General features: G+C 35.4%; 1 protein-coding gene across 1 annotated transcript in view; it reads right to left on the reverse strand.

Annotated features, from left to right (window-relative positions):
- The window catches only part of LOC129248118 (serine protease easter-like), a 62,183-nt gene that overhangs the window by 24,219 nt on the left and 11,216 nt on the right, over window positions 1-26,748 (reverse strand). Inside the window, exons 4-5 of the mRNA XM_054887556.1 lie at window positions 23,253-23,401; window positions 19,817-19,967 (exon numbers count right to left, since the gene is read on the reverse strand). Of these exons, the coding sequence (XP_054743531.1) occupies window positions 19,817-19,967; window positions 23,253-23,401 (300 nt within the window). The remainder of the gene's footprint in view (window positions 1-19,816; window positions 19,968-23,252; window positions 23,402-26,748) is intronic.

A 26,748-nucleotide genomic window follows, 5' to 3' on the forward strand; every position in this document is an offset into this window, starting at 1 on the left:
CTGGTTGTGATTTTCCAACCAAATATAATGCAATCACACTATTACGTTTGAAAGCCATTACTGATTTTCTTTTTTCGCGTTTACTCTCGGCAAAATGCTTCCGCGCGCTTTTTTTACGGTGTACGTCTTGATATTTTTCCCCAAATTATGTATCATATTCGGGGTTTCGAACCTGTGGTACTACCGAATGGTAGTCACGCATTCGGCTACAGTGGCCGCGATTTTAGCTGACTTTAAAATCGGTAATTGGTAATTTGTGTTCATTGTTTTTCTAAGGCCTTCTCTAAAGTTTAGCATATTACGAAAATCTGGTTGATGATAGATTTACCAGGACTAAAGTCACATTGGTTTTGCTCCATCTGTTCATTACAAAATAATTACTCTTTTGCTAATGCTCAGTAATAGAAATACACTACACTTGGAATACATTGGGACCAGATGCGGGTTTATTAGAGACACATCAATCCAATAACAAGAAAAGCACTACGAAGATCGTTCTCACACTTAAGGGTCGAGACACTAAAATACATGTTTATAAAATTTTAAAGCTCAAATAACAAGTAAAAATCCAACTGTTTTGTCTACGGCCATAAAAGTATGAAGTACACCGAGGTTGACCGAGCCTTGATAGATATATTTTTTTAGCAAATATATTCGAAGAAACTTTTGTCTATACTTCCGCGAATTCAACTATAGGTCAACCTCGGCAAGGTGCAATTGTTTACAAGTTTATTTATATGAAAATTCAAATTCAAAGAAACAGAAGAGGGAAAAATGAAATATTAACATACGCACACACAAATTAAAACATATAAATTACACCAGCATATAAACATTTTTATTGATAAGGCTATAAATAAAACATCAGAGTTCCAAGTATGAATTTGCTTCCGAAGATTTTACACCACACATCTTACCTACTGCAACCGAACCCAAAACACTCAAACCACAAGTAATAAGTGCTAATATATTTTTAACAAATCCCATGTTTTGTTAGGTCCAAATTAAAACTATTTCCAAAAATATGTTACTGTTACAGAAAACTCTGTAACTCTGTAACTCTGCACTGTATTTTAAAACCGACTTCTTCAAGCCGAGTATCGAAGGAAACTGTAGACATTTCCTACAAATACATACGTTTTATAATGCAGTTCTCGGCGAATGCAACCTCAGCCCCGAAACCGCATTTGGTAGAAATACAAATTTCACAAAACTCATGGCACTCCTTTAATTTCATTATTTCTTAACGTTTGTTTACTTGAACAAAGCACTATGGGGTTTTTTTAATTTTTTTTGGCATGAATCACAAATTTAAAGATAATGACTAAAATTTTTGAGGTCAATCACGTAGATTAAAGTAGAATTTAGGTTTTTGTTTATTTTTTCATTCGATTACGCCTACACCTCCGCCCTGAACATGATCTTTAAAATAATTTGACAGTTTATAATATAGTAAATTTGTGTTTCCATATATTTCATTTATTTCGCGAATTTGTGCATTCTTAAACAATAAGTATTTATTTAAAATTAATTAAATTATTTCTTTGTTTTTATATTAAATTTGTCTGGGTGGATAATTCCCTTCCAAAATGGCTTAGGTACATTTTTAAACTGCATATATGTGTTCTAAGAAGAAAGAAAAACTTGTTTGAACTTACTTTTCTTCTATTTTAATATATTCTCCGTCAGAAGTAATCACATCAAGTTCAATATCTTCGTTATATTCTTCATCTTCCTCCTGATCCTGGGTCTTTTCCAAGATTTGGCGTATTGAGAATATTTGGTCGGTGGTAGACTTTCCAGGTCTGAAGCCACACTGATAAGGTCCAATCAGTTGGTTGACGGTGGGCTTCAGCCTTTCACACAATACGCTCGCTAGAACCTTATAGGCGATATTTAGAAGACTAATCCCGCGGTAATTGGCACAAATTGCAGGATCGCCCTTCTTATGGATTGGGCAGAGCGCACTTAAATTCCAATCGGCAGGCATGCTTTCATCCAACCATATTTTGCATAGAAGCTGATGCATGCACCTTACCAGCTCCTCGCCGCCATGTTTGAATAACTCACCCGGCAGTCCGTCGTGTTCTTTAGCCGCGTTATCGCTATTCTCACCTCGTCATGATCGGGTAGCGGAACGACAATTCCGTCGTCAACGATTGGGGTATCGGGATCTTCACTTTCTCGGTGACATGCGCAGCTGTCACTGTTTAATAGGTTCGAGAAGTGTTCCCTCCATAATTTAAGGTTGCTCTGTACGTCAGTCACCAGTTCGCCGTCTTTGTTCTTACGAGAAAACACCCCGGTCTTAAAACCTTCTGTAAGCCGCCGAACTTTCTGGTAGAATTTTCGGGCGTTGTTCCTGTTGGCCAGCATCTCAAGCTTTTCGCACTCACGTATTTCGGTCTCTCGTTTCTTCTTTCGGATAATACGTCTCTCTTCCTTTTTCAGCTCTCTGTAGCGATCCCACATGGCTCGCGTTGCGCCCGATCGCAGCGTGGCTCTATAGGCGGCATCCTTTCTTTCTGCGGCAGCATGACATTCCTCGTCGTACCAATTGTTTTTTCGGGCTCGCCGGAATCCAATTTCTTCTTCGGCGGCGGTACGTAGAGAACGAGAAATGTTGCTCCATTGTTCGTGGATGCCGGTTTGTTGGGCAGTACTCTCTGAGAGCAGGAGTGAGAGTCGGGTGGCGAATCTTCTGGCTGTCTGTTGTGATTGCAGCTTTTCGATGTCGAACATTCTTGGCGTAGGTAGATGCACGTTTTTTGCTGCACAGAGGCGTGTGCGCAGTTTGGCTGCAACAAGGTAGTGATTCGAGTCGATGTTGGGTCCTCGGATCGTACGTACATCTAATACACTAGAAGCGTGTCTTCTATCTGTCACAACATGATCGATCTGGTTTCGTGTTTTTCGATCAGGAGACAGCCAGGTGACTTGGTGAATCTTCTTATGCTGGAATCTGGTGCTGCAGACTACCATGTTTCGGGCCCCGGCGAAGTCGATCAGCCTCTGTCCGTTACCGGATGTTTCGTAGTGCAGGCTGAATTTTCCGACTGTGGGACCAAAAATTCCCTCCTTTCCCACCATGGCGTTGAAGTCGCCAAGCACGATTTTTATGTCGTGGCGGGGGCAGCGCTCATAGGAACGTTCCAGGCGCTCATAGAAAGAATCTTTGGTCGCATCGTCCTTCTCTTCCGTTGGGGCGTGGGCGGAAATTAGCGATATGTTAAAAAAGCGTTAACTGCTTTATCTAAATACATCGGGTTTAGCTTAACAATTAGGATGTCCTGGCCCAGTCGGTTGCGGTTATCCGTTAGTATCAACTTTAGGGATGAAAATGCCCTTTCAATGGTAACCAAATTAATCACGTATGAGTTGACCAAAAGACCAAAAGGGGAAAGATGTAGAACTGGGACACTGACAATATGCATACATATGTATGTATATAGAAATGTGTACATTCCTGTTTGTGTATGACCTAAAGATTGCTAATACATATGTATTTATGTGTGTGTGTATGGATGTTTGTTGTTTGATATTTGCCTGTCATCGCTTGTTTTGCACATATTTTTACGGCCTTATCATGTATGAGAACAGCCACTACCAAAATATTTTTGTGTTCATATGTAGGTATGTACATGAGCAAGGCAAAATATTTTGGCTCGTCTCAATCATGGGTGATAAAAAAATTAAAGAAATACAAATTTAAGTACACATACATATGTACATGTTTGAACCGCGAGTGAGAAATTAGAACTCTGCTCGTTTTTTAGATATTAAAAAAATTATTTTTAACTAGCTTTTGATTTTGACTCTAAGTAATTACCTGCGTTGGAGGTACCGCAAAGCATATATTAGTGAGCGCATACAGTTCCGGATCAGCGAATTGCCTCTCTTTCCAGAATTCGAGTACGTTTGTGCTGATTCTTTGAAAAGATAATTTCAAATTTTCAATTTTCCTGTATACATCGATGTCATCGTCATTTCTGGCCTCCAAGTTTTGGCAAAGGTATGCATTTATATATTCGTCTTCATCTTCGCGATGCTCTTCATTCAATCTGACTGATGTGTTATTGAACGAATTTGTTTTGTCGGATTTAATGCATCCCATTACTTTTAGCCTGTCATAAAGTTTTTTAAAATAGGTGATTGCGTCTGCTCTTTTATCCGCTGTTAAGGTGTGATTGAAACGTGGATCCAACAATAAACAAGCGTTTAGACTATCATTTGTTAGCAACTTGGACGTCCTAATTTCAATGTTGCGAAGCAGATTTTTTCCAATTGTGTGAGACAACGAATCATCATGTGCTTGCAAAATTTTTTCTGTTAAAAGTTTGCATCTTAGCCATTGTGCATAGAAATCACCATAATGGAAGGCTTCTGCTGGAAATTTAATAATAGTTTTTTGAAGTGGTTCAAAAACTGTATAGTAACTTTTTATAAAAGCCCATAAGTCATCGTTCAGCTCAAAGTTTTCATCCTGCGATTTATTTTTTACAGACTCAATGTTAACTAATACATCTTTAGAATTATATATGTTTTTAATCATATTGTAGGTTGATTCCCATCTAGTTGGGCAATCCAGTTGAGGTAGGGCTAATTTTTTTAGTTCAAAAATTTCACGGTAACCGTTGGAATTTTTTTTTATGTACTTGGTCAAATTTCGGCAGTTCATTAAATAACTTTTTATCACAGGATCTTTAGTGCTGTCTAATGCGCAAAGTTGAGCAGTATGTGCTGCACAGCGGCAAATCTCAATGTCTCAATGTCTCCCATTTGCATTTTTAATGTGTCATTAAACATATCTACGTCATTGGCTTCATCTACATCGTCTCTATCTTCTTTTAAAACGGTGCAGTGCGATCAATTTTTTGATGATTTAATCATGTTTATCCCATTATCAGATGTGATGGACACAACTTGATTAAGACCGACACCATATTTGCTCAATATTTTCATAATTTCAGCAGCAATATTTCGGGAAGAACTTGATGCAACACCCTTGAGTTCTACCATTCCGAGAATTCTTGATTGAATATTGTAATTATTTATATATTATATTGTGCACTAAGAGCAAATATATTACGTGATAGACGAGATGCACTATCGATTTTTAATGATATTAAGCGCTTATTTAGTTCTTTTTTGACTTCCTCTCTTGTGTTATTTGCAACTTGTTTTAAAACACTTTTACAACTTCGGCTGTTTAAGGTAAACGGTTTGTTGCTCTTTTCACTCAAACCACGACAGATGGAATCTATAATGTTTTTCATACTTTTAAAATCTAACACATTAAATGGAATACCTTCCTCGGTGACCAGTTCAATATAGCTTTTAATTAATTCCTTTTTGCTAATTTCAATTTTAACTGATTGTTTACGAAATCCAGTTTTAGCAATTCCACTACCAGAACTGCTTGAAGTTTCATCATCACTAATATTAACTTTATGTACATTGCTTAAATGATTTTTTAGATTAAACAATCTATGTATTTGTTTTTAAACTGCTGTTGCAAATATTGCATATAGCAATATTATCATCTTTCACATTAAAATGTTCAAAAATTCGGGTTTTATTCAATCGCGGAGCCATGATGATCTACACACTAACAGCTGTATACATATCGCACTTGTTACGTTAAAGCGTAACAACTCAAAATCTGAACATTTTCAGTAGAGACGAAAAACTGTTTCCGTAAATATTAATAATATATTACAAGGAAAAAAATATGTAATTGCACGAAAATATCATTAAAAACAATATAACGGTTGTTTCATTCTTATTTGTTTAGTAGTTGCGCTAAAATAACAAATTTTTGAGTTGTTACTCTTTTCCTGAAAATTTTTTATACACTTAGTGGTGTTATTTTGAGTTGTCTCTGTTTAACTGAAAAAATAACACCTAACTTAAACAAACTTAAACAAACCGTTTGGTTGTAAACAGGCACAATTCAAAATGTTACACTTTATGTGACACAAATTTGTTCAAACACTTGGAGACAACTAAAAATGTAACTCTTTAGTTGAGACAAAAGAAGTCATTCTGAAAACAAAGAGAGAGTCATAACGGTTTTTTTAACGAAAGACTAGACAAACCACTGAACGATTTTTACAGTGGGTAGAGATGACCACTGTACATTGTTTTCTTGCAAAAAACTAAAATTGGGAAATTTTGAGTTGTTACGCTTTAACGTAACAAGTGCGATATATTAACTAAATATGGGATATGTATCGATCACTTAAATTCGCTATCCAAGCTATTGTCGCAGCTATTACAATTATGCATTCAAACAACTATAGTTCTTATAAGCAGCAATAGTTAACTGTTATACGAAGAACTGTGGCTGTTGGCTTACACTTGTTCGTCGTTTATAGTCGTCAGTTAAGCAGTTCGTTTCATTTGAGTGTTTGCATATTTCATTTCCATTTAACATGCTGCTATTTCATAGCTAAAGCGATAGCCACGGTTATTGCGCAAAAAACGACTATGCATTGAAAATGCCATAGTTGAAGTTCAGTCAGCAATTCGAACCCTGATTATATGTACTATACATAAGTTTTCCAACTGTGGAAATACAAGCATGTAATAAGTTAGAAATAAGAGCCGTTAAGAAAGGCAATCAAGTTAAGAAAATCTGTTGAGAGGCTTGCTCCTGAGTAATTGCACCAGTTCAAAATATCGTTGTGAATGTCGTTGAGATCTATGTTTGTATTTTCATGTTTATTCATTTTTTTATGAGAGTGAAATCGTCAGCGTAAACCAGAAAGTCTATTTCTTTATGTAATGATAAAATGTTGCTGAGTTTGTGGTATGCTATAAGAAATAGTATGACTGAAATTGGGGATCCTTGGGGTATCCCATTCTGGAGTGGATATGTTTCGGAGAAGTGAGAATCTATTCTTATTTTAATTTTTCTGTTTGTCATAAAATGTTTGATATAGTTTAATATTTTAGGACTTATTTTCCATTCTAAGAGCTGGTCTAGAATGGTGTGTACTCCGATTTTGTCAAATGCTTTAGTAAAGTCGAGTGAGATGATTGACAAATGCTTTTTTTGGGATAGGGAGGACGTGATCTGCTGGTCTAGATCTACTAGATAATCAGACACTGATTTACCCTTTCTAAATCTATGTAGTAGTTTGTTGCAGGAAACAAACCACCATAGCCGATTAGCTACTACTTTGTCTAATAATTTTGCGCAGACCGGGTTCAAGGATATTGGACGGTAGGATTTGATGGAGGATTTATCTTGGTTTGGTTTATGTATAGGGAGGACGAGACTGCTTTTGTACATTTGAGGAATTTGATTGTTTAAAATGTTGTTATAAAGACAAAGTAAACGGGTTTTCATGGCCGCCGATAAGTTTTTTATCATGGGGTAAGAAATTCTATCAGTACCTGGGGTGCGACCCTTAAGTTTTGAAAAAGCTATAGAGAGTTCTATTGGAGTTATATCGCTTTCTATTTGGAGCTCAGTTTTGCTTGGAGTTAAGCTGTTAATTGGTGTTAAGGAGGAGTATTTGTGGTCTAAAAATGATCGTGTAAAGTTGGTGTCGCTGGCTTCATTTGGCCAGTATTTTCCAAATGAGTTGGCTATCGTAAGTTTATTGGTTGTGGTAGTTTGGATTGGATCTTGTAGGGCTATACTGTGTATCGGAAGGTATGGTTTTAAGCCGCATAATCGACGTATAGTGTGCCATAACTGTCCAGTGGGTGTATGGGGGTGAATGTAGCTTGTAAACTTATGCATTGCCTTGTTTTTGGATAATTTAAGTTCTCTTTTAAATAGAGCATTTGCTCTTTTGTAGTTTATTATGTTTTCAGTTGTTATGTGTCTTTTTACTTTATTCCAAAAGCGATTTCTATCTTTCTTCAATCTTTCGAGTTCTTTGTTCCACCAAGGTGTACATTTTTTCGTATTGTAATTCGTTTGAGGGATTGCTTCATTCGCGCTTTGGAGTATGATTTTGTGTAGCGTGGCCGCTTCTTTATTTGTATTATTGCTATGTGGTTTAGCTTGACATAGTATATTCGCTAGGGTGCTGAATTTTTCCCAATTAGCTTTATTAAGGTTAAACCTGGGTCTGATATTTATTGTGGTGTTTGATTGGTTGTTAAAGATGGTTGTGGTTATTGGGAAGTGGTCGGTGCCGAAAAGGCAGGATTCTACTTGCCAATTACTTTGCAGGGCTATGGAAGGTGAGGCTATGGTTAAATCCACATGAGTGAATGTATGGTGTGTTGTAAAGTGGGTTGGTGAGCCTTCGTTCAAAAGAATTAGTCTTGATTGACTAACGAATTTAAAGAGCTTATTACCTCTGCTGTTGCTTTTGGGGGATCCCCAGTTTGGATGCCAACTATTAAAGTCACCGGTAATTAAAATTGGTGGTTGCAAGCTGTCAAATATATCTTGAAGGTTTTTGGTATTGAAGTTTTTGTTTGGTGAAAGGTAGATGGAACTAATTGTAAATTTGAGTACGGACTGTATTTGTATACTAACTATATTAAAAGTGTTAGTAGTGTGGTTTATTATTTTATGCTGTATGGATTTATGTATAAGAATAGCAGATCCTCCAAATGAGTTGCACCTGTTTGTGGATGTGTAAATATTATAATTAATAGGCGTTGGCATTGGTATCGAGTTTTGGATGTGTGTCTCTTGCAGGGTAATTACGTGTGGTCTGATTTGTGTTAGTAATATTTGTAGTTCGTTGTAGTTATTTTGGTATCCTCGTATATTCCATTGTATGATTTTTAGTGAGGGCGTCATATATCAGTAGAATAGATAAGTGTTCGTGTTTTTGTTTTGAATTAACTAAATTAAGATTTAATAAGTATTTATATAAGGCGTAAGTAAGTTAGGAATAAGTATGTATAAGTATATATAGTTCTAGTTTTAGGAATATTAGGATAATTAACGTTTTGGCTAGTTGTAGTGTTAGTTGGGTTACTTTTTTTTGTTAAGTTTTTTTATCTGTGATTGTAGTCGTTTCGATGTATTTTTTGGTAGGATTTTTATCTTCTGCTTCGATGTAGATGTGGATTCTAAGCTGTCACAGAGAACGTTAAATATATTTGTCCCATTTGAGTGCAGGTAAATTGGGAGGTAAATTTACTTTATTGTCCGGTGGCTTATTCATTTTGAGTGAGGGATAAGAAGGTAATTCCTATTACACAAATTGGAAATTCACTTGTTCAATGTTATTAGTATTATATATATATATATATATATGTATACTTAAAGTTTGTTAATGCTCTAGTTGTTAAATTAATTCTCACTATTTTTTTTTTTTATTTTTTTTTTTTATTTTTTTTTTTTTTTTGACTATAAGACTTTGCGCGTTTTGCTTTAATATCGATTTTCGCGAAAATACGTTCGTATGCTTGGTGCAGTAGTTTGCGACTGTCAATTAGTTACTTAATTATTTTTGCAAATTTAATTGTAATTTGTTGTAAAAAAGTTATAATTTTGAATAATTTATCATAAGAATAAACTGTGATTAAATTATTGTTTATAAATCTTAAATTTAAAATTTAAAATTTGGTAACATTAAAATTTTGGCTTTTAAAAAGTCACATTGAGCAGGGGGAATTAGGATAAAATTGTTCCCTTTGACGACTGGCTTGTCCAACCTGTCATTTCAGACATGTTGTTATGATATGTGGAAGATTTAACATTTATGTTTTAATTTTTTGAAATCATAGCTACGCTCGATAATTATTTCAATCGAATAGTAAAGCCATTGATTTTGTAGTCATCGTGAAATATGTAATTCTGTTAACTTATTGTTGTATAGTTTTGTCAATTATAGCATAACTTACAATCGCTGCAATAGCGGATCGATGTTATTTATTTAAATGATGAAAGCACGAATATTCGACAATAGATATATCACTGAACATATATATATTTAATATCGAAAGAATCATTACCTTTATCGCTGCAATTATCGTTGCTATAAACCCTTGACACCACATTCACTTTTCCCTGCACTTCATACTTAACGAAAACGTTTAAATGTATAGATTATTATTTTAGATGAATCAGTGTGAAGTTGTTTAGTATCGAAATATCAAAAAAATGGGCACTGATTTCTTATTGGGTGATATTGAATTAGTCTCTTATTATTGTATAGCAGGGAGGAGAGAGACAGATGTCGAACGTTGCCGAACGCGGAGGCCGATTGTGCCCCTTTGTCGCTCTTTCCGCGCTCTCGCTTGCACTTCAAGCCTTAAATGGAACGCCTCAGAGCAAGGTAACGCCGCATGAGTCATGTTTTTTGGTGCATGCAGCCGACTCCATCGAGTTATAAGACGTTGTCACGTCAAAAATCTGTTATTTTTGCTTAAAAAAAATTAACAACTAAAATTAACTAAGCTTAAACTTTTTAAAAATTGTTAATTTGCTTTTCATGCTTATGATTCTTACCTCTGAGTTCTACTGAAGAGAAAAAATAATATAGTTTATATACTTTTATAACTTTTTTATTTTCTAATTGTGTTTTGTATCCAATTTAAAAAATACCCCACACGAGTATAAACACCAGGAAATCCTTCCTGACCGCAAGGCTTTGGTCCAAAAGAAACTACACCAACCAGAAAGTATGATTCCAATGCATTATATCTTTGTGGAAACATAAGAGGTCCACCGGAATCACCACGACAAGTATCCTCACCTTTCTCGCCAACAGCGCACATTTGAGTGTCTCCCAATTCAATATTTTTATAAGTGCGGTATTTATATTTACATATATTCAGATTCTGCCCCTTTACCAATGCTTTCAGTTTTATTTTACTACTATCACTTGTTTCAGTAGCTCCCCATCCAGCAATGTCCATAGTCGCATTTTCAAAGTTGTATAACTGTAAATTTCTATCGACAGGTAAGCAAATCGGCTTAACAAAATCGTTGAAATTAACGTTTTCTCGAAGGCGTAGTAATGCTATATCATTTGCGCGAGTTTTTTCATTGAATAGCGGAGAGGATATTTGTTCCACAACATCTATATCTATGTGCGGGGCTGCACACAACAAATTTCCTTGCCTATCAGTTTGACAATCTCTTTCTGTCTCTTGATTCCATTCACCCAATCGAACTCCAATCACATGCCAACTTGAACCAATTATCTGCTTGCTAATACAATGTGCTGCCGTGAGAACGTAACGTTCGTTTATGAGACTGCCGCCACAACGAAGGCTCGTGTCTCCGTTACCTACAATGAAAGAAATGTTGTTTCAAAAGTAAATGTATTTTAAGTACATATAGAAGAATTTGTTGCATTTTTATCCAAATAAAACGTCTCATAATAATTCCTCTAGCGACTTTTGTCTCGCCTTATTCTGTATTGTCATTCCGTTTTTTTTTTGCATTTTCTTAAAGTATAATATCTAGAAAATATTGTGTGAAAATTTGAAGTAAATCCGACAAATACTTTTCGAGTTATTCAACAATTAACAAAGGGCGCACGGGCGCTAGTTAAGGAATGAATTCATTCACAATTAATATGATAAATAAAAATAGTTATGTAAATTCTAAGTATAATCAGGGCCGTGGAGAGAGTATTCGGGCCCCGGGGGAAACTTGAGATGCGGGCCCATACAAATTATGTCTAATTCATATAATTCGAATTACTCTCGAGTCCGGGCCCCTCTGAAAACTCCGGACCCGGGGGAAAAAGGAATAAAGGATAAAACCTTATGTAAAAAAAGGCTGTAAGGAAAAGAAGTGAAAATACAGTGAACAAAGAAATAAAAATTTAGTGATAGAAAAATTATTCGTGTTTCTTCCATTAAAAAAATTAACACAGTGATCTAATTCTCATAGAAAGGAGCAGATGAGAAAATCTTTGGAGAAATGTAATAAACTTAATACACGAAGAAACTTGGACACCATTGACGTTATGGAACATATCGACGTGAACACCATGATTCAGCAGAAATACAACTATAACCAGCCACCATCACAATAACCAAAACCAGAACCTATGGACACAACGTCTGGAAATACAACATTCAGGCAACCAACTCAGCATCAAAACAACTACTACGACGTGAATAGAAACAATAAGAATTGGAAAATACCACGAGCTAACAGTGGCCAGTTCACCAATCAATACCAACAACCAAAATTCATGCGGAACAACAACTTAACATCCGAGGAAGACAACTTTAGCACAATTGTAGAGACAGACTCAAAAACAGAAATGGACAAAAGAGTAGAAGAAATTCTTATCAACAATTTTCTGAACTGTAAACGACTCATGATAGATAACGAAAGTTGTTTGAATACACCAATGTTAAAACAAATGTGAATAAAATACAATATCAACAAAATACGGACACCAATATATAGATCAAAGGCAAACGGCCAGGTAGAACGAACGCACAATTCCATATCAGAATTGGCAAGAATATTAAAAATAAAAAAATACCAGTCTAACGGTTAGACGCGATAGAAGTGAAACCTTCCGTAAAACAAACTGAGAGAGAATGAGACGAAAGCAGCATTAGGGGCGGGATAATTATAGGTTCATTATAATATTGCTATAAAGTTCATATTTTATTTTCTTCATTTTATTATTATTCATCCTCAATGTTTTCAATTTCAACAAATGATACGAGTGGCTTATGATAGCTAAAATATGATACAAATGCTTTGGTTTCGATGTTGTCAACATATCTTTGAAATAGCGCGTCAATTGTTGTTTTTGATCGTGTTGTCGATTCAGTGCGATTGTTACACATTTTTAAATTGAATGTTGTATTGAGAACGTCAATTAAAGGAACCGCTGTGTCCAATGCAAAATTTACGTTACAATCGCCACTTAAAATCATTGGAACTTTATTGTAGTCTTTTCTAAGTATCCGCGATACTTCTGGTGTATACTTTATTAAATTTTCGTGAATGAACTCCGTGATGCTATTTATTGATTTTTTTTTTCTGTCGATATTCACGACACTTTTCTGCATTATTTTTCGGCATAATTGCGGTAAATATTTAAAAATGAAAATATTTACGAATATAAAAATACACACGCGGTTGCTATTATGAGCGTCCCCAGCAAAACCTGTGTGACCGAAACTCTAATACAATTACATTTTTTTGAATGTTACAAACACATATGCACGCAGGTTTTGCTGGGGCGTGACCGAAACTCTAACACAATTACACATATGCACTCGTATTTGTTTGAAAATCGACTTTTTTTTTTTGATTCTCCGTCACCTTTGGAAAATGTGTAAACAGTAAGCAAACTTTATTCATATATTTTTCCTCATTTTTGCATCAGTAAAATTAAACAAACGCCGTAGCCGAATGGGTTGGTGCGTGACTACTATTCAGAATTCACAGAGAGAACGTCAGTTCGAATCTCGGTGAAAACACCAAAATTAAGGAAAACTATTTTTCTAATAGCGCTCACCCCTCAGCAGGCAATGGCAAAACACCGAGTGTATTTCTGCCATGAAAAAAAGCTCCTCATAAACATATCATAAAATAAAATAAAATAACTGTATAAAAAATTTTTTTTTCTTGTGATTCGAACCAAGAATTTTGGATCGGAAGCTCACATTGCTAGCCGCTCGGCTATCGCGCCATGCTGTCGGCGCTGGCCTAAAAGTTATTTAGTTCGTCGCTACGTTTATATGTAATATTCGTAGCCAAGAGTGTCGCTTTTTTCGTTTCACTTTTTCTCAAATCACTCCCAACGATTCTAAAGAAGTTTTCACTTCAAAAATTCAACATCAGCACCCGAAGAGCTATTTGTAACTATGAAGGAATTGAACAACACAACCCATACCGTCACAGAAAAAAAAACCAAAGGATATACATTTTAACCTGATAACATACAGCAAGGAAGACATAGTAAAAAAAATTAAAAGACGCATCGGAGAAAACATTACAACTTCTAAACCAGGGAACTAGACACCGAACTTTCAAACAAGGAGACCAGATATTGGTGTTAAGAACTAACATCAGAAGTAAAAGCGACAGTCGTTACAAAAAGTACGTAGTGCAGGAAGATCGCGAGGGCACGATTTTGACTAAAGAGGGAAAAGTTATTCACAAAGACAATGTAAACAATTACACAGTTACAGGAGACGACAATGAATTACCTGATATTACTAGCCATAGTCTATCATAATCGCAATTCAAGCAGAAGGAGACACCAAAATAACATATATAACTCACAGGAAATATTTATATTCTAACTAGAACCGACGATGCATATTTATTTCACGAAGTCACATTTTTATTCTACGTAAGTAATTGTTTTTTAAAGGTGGTTTTAAAATTAATAAAAAAAGACGATAGTTTAACGTGATAACGTCATAAGAAAATACTGATTGAATGGTTGCATTTTTCAAAAGAAAATTTTAATTTTATTTGTTTGATACATATTTTGTATGGATATAGAGAATGAGTTAACATTAACATAACATATACTTTAACATAACATAACATAACATAACATAACATAACATAACATAACATAACATAACATAACATAACATAACATAACATAACATAACATAACATAACATAACATAACATAACATAACATGACATAACACAACACAACACAACACAACACAACACAATATAACATAACATAACATAACATAACATAACATAACATAACATAACATAACATAACATAACATAACATAACATAACATAACATAACATAACATAACATAACATAACATAACATAACATAACATAACATAACATAACATAACATAACATAACATAACATAACATAACATCACAAATTACCCCGTATTAAAGCACTTATCAACAGCTTTCATTTGATACCCATATTGTACATACACAACCAAAGGTTACCCGGGCCCACGTTTTGACCTATATCTCGAGACCCCAGTCACGGAGCGGCATGAAAAATACTCTGTACTAAAGCATTCACCAACAGCTTCCATTTGATACCCATATTGTACATACACATCCGAAGGTTACCCGGGTCAACGTTTTGACCTATATCTCGAGACCCTATCTACCAATAGGTATTCAAACTATACGGAAATCATCTTCAATACCTACTTAACAATGTGCGTAAGTTTGGTTTAATTCGGTTCAAAGACACGGCGGGTCCACGTTTTGGCATATATTTCGAGACCCTAGTCATCAATAGGTATGAAAATTACCCCGTATTAAAGCACTTATCAACAGCTTTCATTTGATATCCATATTGTATAAACACATTCTAGGGTCCACGTTTTGGTCTCTATTTCGAGACCCTAGTCACGGAACGGATGGAAATACTCTGAACTAAAGCATTCACCAACAGCTTCCATTTGATACCCATATTGTACATACACATCCGAAGGTTACCCGGGTCCACGTTTTGACCTATATCTCGAGACCATATCTACCAATATGTACCCAAACAATACGGAAACCATCTTCAATACCTCCTTAACAATGTGTGTAAGTTTGGTTTAATTCGGTGCAAAGACACGGCGGGTCCACGTTTTGGCATATATTTCCAGACCCTAGTCATCAATAGGTATGAAAATTACCCCGTATTAAAGCACTGATCAACAGCTTTCATTTGATACCCATATTGTACATACACATCCGAAGGTTACCCGGGTCCACGTTTTGACCTATATCTCGAGCCCTATTTCCAAAATAAAATATAATCCATGTTACTCGTGATGTAGCTTTCGAATGGTGAAAGAATTTTTAAAATCGGTCCAGTAGTTTTTGAGCCTATTCATTACAACCAAACAAACAAAGTTTTCCTCTTTATAATATTAGTATAGATATGGTAAATATTACCATACATTTTTTCCTTCAGATATAATAAAAAAATAATAATAATAACATTAAAACAACAGGTATTATTAACAAACTTGGTTTTATTTTAAATTCTTCAAGTATACATACATATATACGCTCACTTAAGTAGGGGAGAGCAAGATGTCGAACGTTGCCGTTCGTTTGCTTTGTTTGCTTTGTCGTTCCTTCCGCGCTTTCGCTTGCAGTTCATTCAATGCAATGAGCAAGGTAACTACATATGAGCAAGGTAACACTAATATGAGCAAGGTAACTACATATGAGCAAGGTAACTACATATGAGCCAGGTAACGACACATTTTTTCGTGCGTGCAGCCTGTTAAATCGAATTATAAGACGTTATCACGTCAAAAAGATGTTTAAAGTATTTATTAATCAATAATATATTTCCCTTCATTATTTACAATGTCTTCCCAACGTTTAGGCAAATACGCTTCAATATCCCTTTTTGTAGCTTCTTTTGAGGAGTAGTTCCTGTTACTCATAAGGGATTGAAGTCCACGGAAAAGGTGATAAACACAAGGTGCAATATTCGGAGAGTATGGTGGATGCGGCATTAGCTCCCATACGAGCTCGTTCAGCTTGCCTATGTATGCCTTGCGGTATGAGGCCTTTCGTTGTCGTGGTGAAACAAAACTTTGCGTCTATTCACTAAAGACGGTCGATTTTTTTAAGTGCCTCATTAAGGTTTGATAGCTGATGGGAATAATAATCAGTAGTTATCGTCTGGTTTGGTTCCAGAAGTTCATAATAAACAATATCGGCCATATCCCACCAAATAGACAGGATAGTCTCCTTGGGGTGAAAGCCATCTCTAGGGGTCGGTTCTGGTGTTTCATCTTTATCTAACCATTGACGTTTGCGAGCAGGATTGTTGTAAAGGACACATTTTTCGTCACCAGTAACGATACGGTTCAAAAAACTTTCATTTTTAAGCCGTTGCAGCAGCTGAGAACACACATTCACTCTCTGCTCAAAGTTGGCGACGGAAAGTCTATGGGGAACCCATTTTTCCAGCTTTGAAACCTTTCCCAACTGAACCAGGTGCCTGTGAACTGTTCCATGCGATGAATTTAACCTCTGAGCTATCATATCTACTGTGAAATTTTGCTCAGCTTCCACGAGTTCGAGCAAAGCGTCGTTAAAGACTTCAGGACGACCAGCGCGCGGGGCATCCTATACGTCGCACTTACCACTTCGGAATTTTGAAAACCACTTTTGCGCAGTCCTTACACTCACGGTATCCTCTCCGTGAACTATGTTTATTTCTGCAGCAGCAGTTGTTGCATTTTTACCACTTTTATAAAAAAATACAAAATATGACTCTTATACGCGTTCGAAGATTCCATTTTATTTTTTAACAACACGTGCTTCTATCCGCGGTTAAAATCACTTGTTGAATGCACAATATATCAAAGAAAATATAAATAGTTCCGCTATATTCCGCGAATAATTTTTTGTATGCAAAAATCGTACAAAATTGAAATTATGGGTAAAATACGCACGAACTTATGGACTGACCTGATATTTAAATTCACACCACTTAGAACCAAGCATGTAAAAATTTCTCACCGATAAGGAAATTGCCCTTTGCAACAATATTTACACTAGAGTGAATAACTGTAAAAATTATTTAGGCAAGAGCAGGGAACAAACATTAATTCGGTATAAATCGGGACGATTAAAGTATAGTTCAGAAAGCTCAACTAACGAACATATAAATTATAGAGTTGCTCTCAAAATTGAGGAAATACCTGACTTTTGAAGACTGTGTACCCAATTATTTATTAATTGTGTACCCAATTTTGTGATTTAGTTTTCAAGACTTAAGGTAAGTTTTTATCCATTATATTCTTTAATACTTAAACACTAAATATATAAATTGCCGCTATCATACTTTCTGCAGTGATCCTGAGAAAAATCATAGAACTAAATACCAATTTTTTTCTATTTAAAATTCGCAATATTTACATCCACGTTGAAAAATATGCAAACTATTTATTTCAAATAATAGGTTGGTTTAGATAAAATTTCATATAAAACCAACATGAAAACATGTAAAAATGTAATATATTAAAAATTTCGATATTTTTTCTCCTTCGGATTTTTATGCCCGCAACTGCACTTTTAAATTTTATTATATAATTATTTTTCCACTAAAACTACCATACATTTTTTTCTGATTGATCGTGCTTTGGAAATTATATAATTAGATTTTTTTTAATAATTTTCATCACAAACAGGTTTTACAATTGCATGCTGTTACATACACGCACCAACATTAGGGCGGGTCAGTTTTTTTCGACATCGTTCCTAGCATATTCGGATGTGAGGAAAAAAAGTCTACTAGAACATAGCGCTGAGAGTCGGTCAGGTCGGTAAAGGTCAGATGTTGGCCACACCGCTGAAATCTTTACACCATGGATTTTTAAAAAGATCGATAAATTTAGTTTTGGCCACGCGCTTCTATTTGGACACAGGTTAGCTTGAATCGGTTGTCCACTGTAAGACACACTCAGGCTCATGTCCCAGTGTGATGCCGCGTGGGGAACTAGCCCTTATTCCTTCTAAAGCCAATGTGTACTTTTCAAAAATTTTGTAAGATCCTTGATTTCGACAGCGTCGAGATCTTCTAATTCATTAAAGGATTGTCCACCCAAAATGGCGAGTCTACGTCTGGATAGAGCAGGACAGTGACACAGAAAGTGCGGTGCCCCGTAATAACTGAAATCAGTGTGTGAAGATTGTGCTTATCTCTTCTTAGTAGAAGTTCCGTGCGTTTAGCATTGAGAGTTGGCCACAGCTGTCGGGCGATTTTGCAAGTGGCTTCATTACGCCATCTTTCATTCGCTACTCTTACAATTTCCTCGTGGATACGAAGTTTACATGTTTGCAAGGTATACCTATATCAATGTCTATATATCAATGTCTATATATAGGTATCATTGGCTAGCTCATCGGCTCTGCAATTCCCCTCAATGTTAGGTAAAATGACTCAGCCAATTTGGACATAAGATTGCTATGAATTAGAAAAAGAAAAACAATCCGCCATAATTTGTTTCATTTTTTTTTTCGTTTGCAACCCGAAGTGTATACTCAATTTTGTAATTAAGTGTACTATATATTTTCTTTGCTTAGAAACCAAGTTGCAAGAAGACTGTATGTGGTACATGCGAGTAAATTTAAAATTATATATGTATATGATTGGCGCTTACAGCCTTTATTGTGTTTTGGCTGAGCTCCTCTTCCTATTTGTGGAGTGCGTCTTGATATTTTCCCACAAATTTAGAGACCTACAGTTGGATGCCGATTTTGAACGGCTTTCCAAAAAGCTTTTTCCAAAATACTTCCGGAGGCTTGCCTGCTGAGTAGCGGCCACTATTAGAAAAATCTTTTTCTATAATTTAGTGTTTCATGCCCGGGATTTAGAACCCGTGCACTTCCGAGTGATAGACATGCACTAAACGATTTGGTGTACCAAGTGAACCTATAAATCAAGCACAGTATTAAAACTGCTGACGTTTGACTACTGCGAAATACCGTTAGATGGAATAATATTTTGATGCATATTTATGTTCGCGCAAAGTACAGTCTTCACTTGAGTTATTAGAAAACCTTGGATTACTAGACCGAATACGGTAGCTTCAATAACCATTTTCTTAAATAAAAATTATTGTCTATAATCAAGTGACCCGGACTGTATATTGAAATTTCCCAATCAATACAATCAGAGTTTTTATAGCAGCCTAACTTTGTTTTGAGAAAATAAAGGGATAACTTGCCAGTTTTGTCAATATTTAAAGAGGTAGCAGCTAATGCACCTTGCATTAAAATAATATGCAATTCAAAAAAACCTTTTAATTTTTTACTTTTGTTTTGCAGACTTCTAATTTGAATATGTATGTATGCCTTGTTTCGCTTATTATTATTTTTATATGAAATCTAACAGTACCTACTTTCATTTCTATTTATGGCAATGAATACTGATCTTACCTTTGGAGTATATGATCAACGCAGTCCAAGGAAATTCATCAATATCAGTCATGTGCCCACCAAAAATACGTGGTGTTGACGGAACGTGCCCACAATTCGGAGGTAAAGGCAGCTTTCCCCTGTCACTCTCTTGTGGATCAGGGCAGCATATCTATGAGTTAAAACATAAAAGTGTATTCATCTATAAGAATAATACCGGGAATATATACATACATAGGCCATATTGTAGACCTAATGTAAAATGTAATTATTTGATATTAAAAGCATTTTATTGAATCGAAACTATAAGTACTATAGTACAGGGTGCCGATAAGACCGTTGATTTATAAACTTTCTATAGATGGGAATATCCAGCAAAATAACAAACCTGATCAAAAATATTTACGCGAATACCAGATCAGCGGTTTGGACAGGAAAGGAAATATCCGATTATTTTGAAATTTGCACTGTGTAAAAAATGTGTGTTGTCTTCACTTTATACCTAAAGGATTTGCACGACTATTTGGAAGGTGGACTATTGGTTGAGGGCATGAATATACGTTTTCTTCTTTATGCGGATGATATTGTTCTCCTGGCAGATAACCTTAAGGTCATGCAATCGATCTGAGTGGAATATGGAAGTTAGCACAAATAAATCGGAGATGATGGTCTTTAGAAGAGGTGAACGACTCTCCCAGGCAGAAAAATGGGGGTACCAAAGAGCAGAATTAAAGTGGTGGCAGAATATAAATATCTTGGTGTCATTCTCACACCCAAAATGACGTTCGACAAGCACTTAGAAGCCAGAAATAGTTCAGCAAAAGCTAGTATTAATTGCACAGGGAGCGAAGCCATTCATCTCACTAAAATCAAAATGGAAACTGTCCGAAGCTGTGTGCAGATCTACACAAACTTACGCCGCTTAAGTGGTAGGTTATTTGAGGAATAGATACATTTCAACGTTACTTCATTAAAACAATTCTCAAACTCCCCAAGGTCACCCCTGAATATAAAATAAATTACGTACATACATATGCACATATATCTTCGAAATTAACCGATAGCAGATCCTCCACGTACATATACCAAGACAAAAGTGGAAGAAGAGACGAACTTTTGGTCGAATTTATTGAATATCAAAATCTTTACGTTCCATTAGGAATATAAAAACCAATGATAACAATAATAAAGTACCTACATAAATAAATAAGGGCGGCTATGACTGTTTAGTCAAAATAGCGGGCAAATTACCTAGCGTACATTCAGATATGCGTCCGTAGGTATGTATATCATATTTGCGCTCATATATTATATTATATAGCGGATTTAAATGGGGTTTTGATATCAGTATTCAAAAATGGCGGCCGGAGTTGGTGTGTATTTCTGCTCTGAAAAAACTTCTCATAAAAAAACTATCTACCGTTTGGAGGCACACCCCAAATAGACTCCGTCCAGGCAAATGTGTGGCCTTTTTTACTCTCTTCAAAAGGTGAGGACGTGAGTTATTCAGTTGCTTTTTGCTTATCTCTCTGCACAAATTCGCCAAAACTGTTTACAATTGATTGTTACAAAAAAATTAAATTAAATCGTTCTTTTTTGATATATTTCTGTATTATAATTATTATTAGGTGTGGTTGTCCAGCATGTTTGGCGGCTTTATCTACCTCTCTACAAAAGCTGTAAGTTACATTGGAGTATATTCCAGGTTAGTAAGAGGATAATTCAATATACTCGTACAATGCACTGTTAGAACTCCTGAGATGATTTTAAACTTCTTCTTATTCAATACCATATTGTCTTTAAATTGGTTTAGGTTAGAGCAACGTATCATTGATTGGGATTGCGATAAACCCGTTAGATTGCCCCAGTGTGATCTTATTTGTCTTTGTGTTGTACTTCCTGAATTAGAGAGAAGAAATTAGTCTTTCCTAGACCACATCTAGCTCTGGGCTTATAAATGGAGTGGAAAACCACTTAGAATTTATAGAATTTGAAACTCATGAATTATGAATTGTTTTACATTACTTAAGTGGTTGTTGTACTGTACTCGTAAAACAAAAAAAAATGTTGTATTTTTTTTTTTGTTATAATCACTTTATGAATACATAGTTAGGTATTTATTTATCATATTTATGAAACTTTTACTTAGTATTACTTATTTACTTATAATTACTTGTGGTCTGAGCCTATATCTTGTTTTCTCGTCTACGAACGGTAAATGGTTTTCTATGAGGAAGTTTTTAATGATGAAATCGCACTCGAGCATTTGCCATTGGGTACCAAAACCCTTTCATTATTTAATGTCTGTAAGTCAAGTAATGTTGCATGAAATATTAAAATTTATATTATATCAAAATAACGATAAAATCAAGTTTTAAATAGGATAAAAGAGAATACTTAGCCCTGCCATAAGTTCTGTTACAAGTTAAGTCCGTTAAAGACATGAAATTATTATACTTTTTTTAATGAAGTTAGTTTTATTTAATCATGTGAATATTAAATTTTTTTTTACATTCATTCGAAATGGTCACTATTTGCTTTTGCACAAGCCTTCAAACGATTAGGCCATTCAGCTATTGCAGCACGCACGGTTTCCATGGATATTGACTTTCCTGCTTGAACCAAAGATTGTTTGAGACTTCCGAAATTTCTGTAAGGTCTTCCACAGGCCATGTTCTCCAAGTCTGCCCACCAACTGTAGTCCTATGGATTCAGATCTGGACTTCCAGACGGCCAATCTTCGACGGCTATGAACCCAGGAATATTTTTTTTTTGCCACTACTGGGTGAATTTTTTCCTTATGGGCTGGAGTGGTGAAAATTTTGTGAACATTTTCTCATCTGTGAAAATAATATTTTCATGGCCGTTGACCGCGTGCCACCGGACAAGCTGCTTGTACCTGTCGAGTATAATTTTCTTCAAGCGTAGTCAAAAGCGAGGTATAGAAGACTTTCATGTGAAGATCATCTCTAATTAGTCTTGACATCGATCTGGTCGATATATTAATTTCCCTGAATTGTAAGATTTGTCGCAAAATTTTTGGCATAAGTATATCTGTCAAGCCACTTATTATACTTGTATACTACTTAGGCGGCCGCTGTAGCCGAATGTTTCGTACGTGACTACCATTCGGAATTCAGAGAGAGAATGTCGGTTCGAATCTCGGTGAAAGATCGAAATTAAGAAAAAGTTTTTTCTAATAGCGGTCGCCTCTCGGAAGGCAATGGTAAACCTCTGAGTGTATTTCTGTCATGAAAAAGCTCCTCATAAAAAATATCTGCCGTTCGGAGTCGGCTTGAAACTGTAGGTCCCAAAAAGGATGTACGCGCCAATTACATACATATACATATATATAGGTATATATGTATATATGTATATACTTATACTACTACATATTTTAGTTTTTATTAAATTCAACGTTTTAATTTAATTTAGCTAAACGGAAATGTTGTCTTACCTGAGTAGAGCCTTTTCCGCAAATGCTTCTTCTTAAGAAGTTGTTTTCACTTGTCGATCGGTCATTTCTGGTTAACGGTAATAAAGTGTTGCATTTACTTATAGATATACACTTCCCTTTTATTCCATTTGGTGTTTCACATGTCTCATCTGTGCGAAATAAATAAAAATACATCTAACTCTCAGCTTGGTTTATAAATTAAAAAAAAATCCTATCCAATTTCGTTCAGAGTGCGGTTCGTATAACCGTCCCTCTGAGCAGTTTATGCGTAAAATGATATGTAGGGGGTATAGGGTATGTCTATTTTCATTATTAACGTGGGAAATCCCGGGCCGGACAGTTTTCTTCTCTCATTCATTTCTAGTCGGAGAAGATGCTGAAGTATTGTTCATCGTCCAGTTCGGTAAAATTTATTTTTTTCTGAAGTCGACAGAGATTGAAACTGTAATTCTTGCACAACTGTATGAATACGCACATATAAGTATGTATGTACATATGTATGTACAGTGCACAGCATAAATCTTGATACCCTTCCATTTCTAAAATTTTAACTTTAAGAAATTTCACACATTATTCTAGATTCAATCACAAAAAAAACAGAACCAACTTTGTCTGCTGCATCAACAACGGCAAGCAAAAATGTAAATGTAAGTCAGAAATTCGTACAGCAAAAGTGTTTATACGAGTACGCTCGCACTTTGAAGTAGCCAATGCGCGAAATAACGGCGGTTTTGATTTGCGATGCTTCGGAATAATATTTGTTGGCAAACTATTTTCAGCATATCTGATGAAGCTCATATATTCGCATCTGTGCTTACGTTTTTACGTGTCCAATCTTGTCTCGAAAAGAATTGACTTAGAGAAGAGAAAAATTCTTGCATGCATGCATAAAGATGGAAAATCATACTCAGAAATCGAGAAAATCATCCTCCTGGTGATGAGCAACAGTGCAAAAGGTAACACAAAGATTCAAAAAGGAGAAAAGGATTGAAAATGAGTGGGGATCAGACCGCCCTAGGAAGTTAACTGAGAGAGATGAACGTCTTATCAAGAGAACAATAGAAAAAAATCCTTTCAAAAACGTTCCGAATATAGCTGCTGTACTGCAAACATCTCTAAACACCATTCTTTCATCGAATACAGTGCGAGCCAACCAAGAGAAATGGATATACCTGTAAGACATGTATTGCTAAAAGAAAACCTTTTGTCAGTGATACTAATAGAAAAAAAAGAATCGAATTTGCTAGAGCTTATCAGCTTAAAGAATTTGACTTCTGGGACAAAATAAATTTCTCCGACGAGTCGAAATATAATATAATATTTTCAGATATTATGGGCGACTCAAAGTGTAGAGGAAACAAAATGAAGAATTAAATCCAAAAAATACAATTAACCCTTCGTTAGGCACGTGGATTTTTGTAACGTGGTAAGGCACGTGGTCTACAACCGTAGACCATTTTAATATTATGACTAAAAGTGTTATTCATTTGTGTTTTTTAATAATACTTCATAAGTATATTCTGTGATTTAATGTGAGGAATATAAACTAATATTTTCACTAAAATGTTTGTGTATCTTCTGTTAATTCAATAAAAACATGAATGTATGTGTTTTTTTACATTTATTGCAGTTCATAAAAGTTGTTTCTTATAACTAATGGACGATTTACAAAAGCGTTTTTATTATTCGTAAAACTTAAAATAAAAATATGTAAAATTCACTTCTTTAAATAAAAAAATAAAAGTTCAGTACAAAATTTATATGTTCTGGTTTCTGAAAACTGCTTATATTTCCTCACTGAGACATTCCGTGCAGCTTTCCCTCATATGATTTTTGCAAGCAAATCTGCCACATTTAGTACACGACTTTCGGGATGATTTGTTCATATTGCCACCGTCCGACATAGTTACTTGGTGATTGAGTGGGTTGTGGTGCAATGCTTGGGATGCCAAGAAGGTTGTGGGCTCGCTGCCTCATTTCCCTGGGTAGTCGAGGATTCTTGGATTTAACTTCAATTTGTGGTCGAATGAGCTACCAAGCGCATTTTTCAAGAAAATCACTCCGTTTTATATTATTTTGGGGATTATTGGCTTTATATACACAAAGAGCGTTTAGACCACAGATATTTAGTAAATTGTAAAATATTACCATTGGCCAACGACACGTAGTCCTTGCAACATTATATTTCTAACATAATTGGTCCACAAGATCTACACCAATTTTTGTGTGATTATAATCGGTTATCATAATTGGTTTTTTTCATCATTTGTTTGCTCATCTATTGCGTTATCATGGTGTATAGATGATATCAAGATCACTGACCGGTTTTTTTTCGGGCAGTACGACACTAGTGTACAATTTTCTTGGAAACCAAAAATACTTGACTTTTCTTTACGATTCTTCCTAGGAAGGAATTCTTTGGGAACTTCGCGTTTATTTTTTCTCACAGTTCCCAAATATGTAAACTTTTTCTTTAGCAAATTATTAACCAACGATAAGCTGTTGAACCAATTGTCACCAGTAATATTGCGATTAGTTCCTGCGACTAGCTCTACCAATCGAAGAGTTATCTCTTCCGCACTATTGCTAAGTTTGTATGGTCCGTCCGGCTGAGTTCCCACATAAGTTTCCAAATTAAAAGTGTAATACGTTTTTGCATCCACCATCGCGAAAGTTTTAATGCCAAACTTGGCCGGCTTACTAGGAAGTTGACCAGGAATACTTCAAAAAGTTCTCTTATTGGCGCCAATTTATCAATTGCTCTTCTCTGCTGTCTTGTATTGATGTCATCAAATCGCAGGCATCTTATCAGAAATCGAAACCGTTTCTCGCTCATCGCTAGGTAGCACGATTCAACCCCGTTTCCTTGGGAATAGTCCTAAATTTTATGAAGATTTTTTCTCGAGCTTCTAAGAGCGCCAATCAAAAACAAAATGCCAATGAAAGCGCGAATTTCGGTGTCATCGGTTTCTTTTGCATCTTGATTCATTCTATCTTCTTGAAAGTTAACCCGTACTTTTTGAATATACAAATTTGTGGAAACGGTTATTATTCTTATAACCGAATCATTCACAAATAAATTTAGGCACTCAATTTCTGTTTCAACATTGCGCGCATTACCTTTTGTACCCGGCAAATATTGATTATATATACGAACTTGCAAATTGGGTCTGGTTTTCTTCCACTTAGTGACATTGTCTTCTCCTAAATAGAAATTTTGGGGATGAGATGCACCAGAATCGTCTGAAAGAATTTCATCATCGCTTGATCCTTCTAGTTCCGATTCGGTCTCGTGGTCACTCTCTTCAGCAGCATTCACATTGATATCCGTATCTTCGTCAACCCCCGTCTCGTTTTCTTCATCCATAGCACTTTCTTCACTACTTGATAGTTCGGAGAGCCATCTTTCCCATACTTCAGGATTTTTGCTGCTTTCCATCGTCTGTTTTTGGAATCAGATATAATATTATCTGAAACTAATTAATTTAGCACACTT

The sequence above is a fragment of the Anastrepha obliqua genome, chromosome 5 (genome assembly GCF_027943255.1).
Source record: "Anastrepha obliqua isolate idAnaObli1 chromosome 5, idAnaObli1_1.0, whole genome shotgun sequence".
Taxonomy (NCBI): domain Eukaryota; kingdom Metazoa; phylum Arthropoda; class Insecta; order Diptera; family Tephritidae; genus Anastrepha; species Anastrepha obliqua.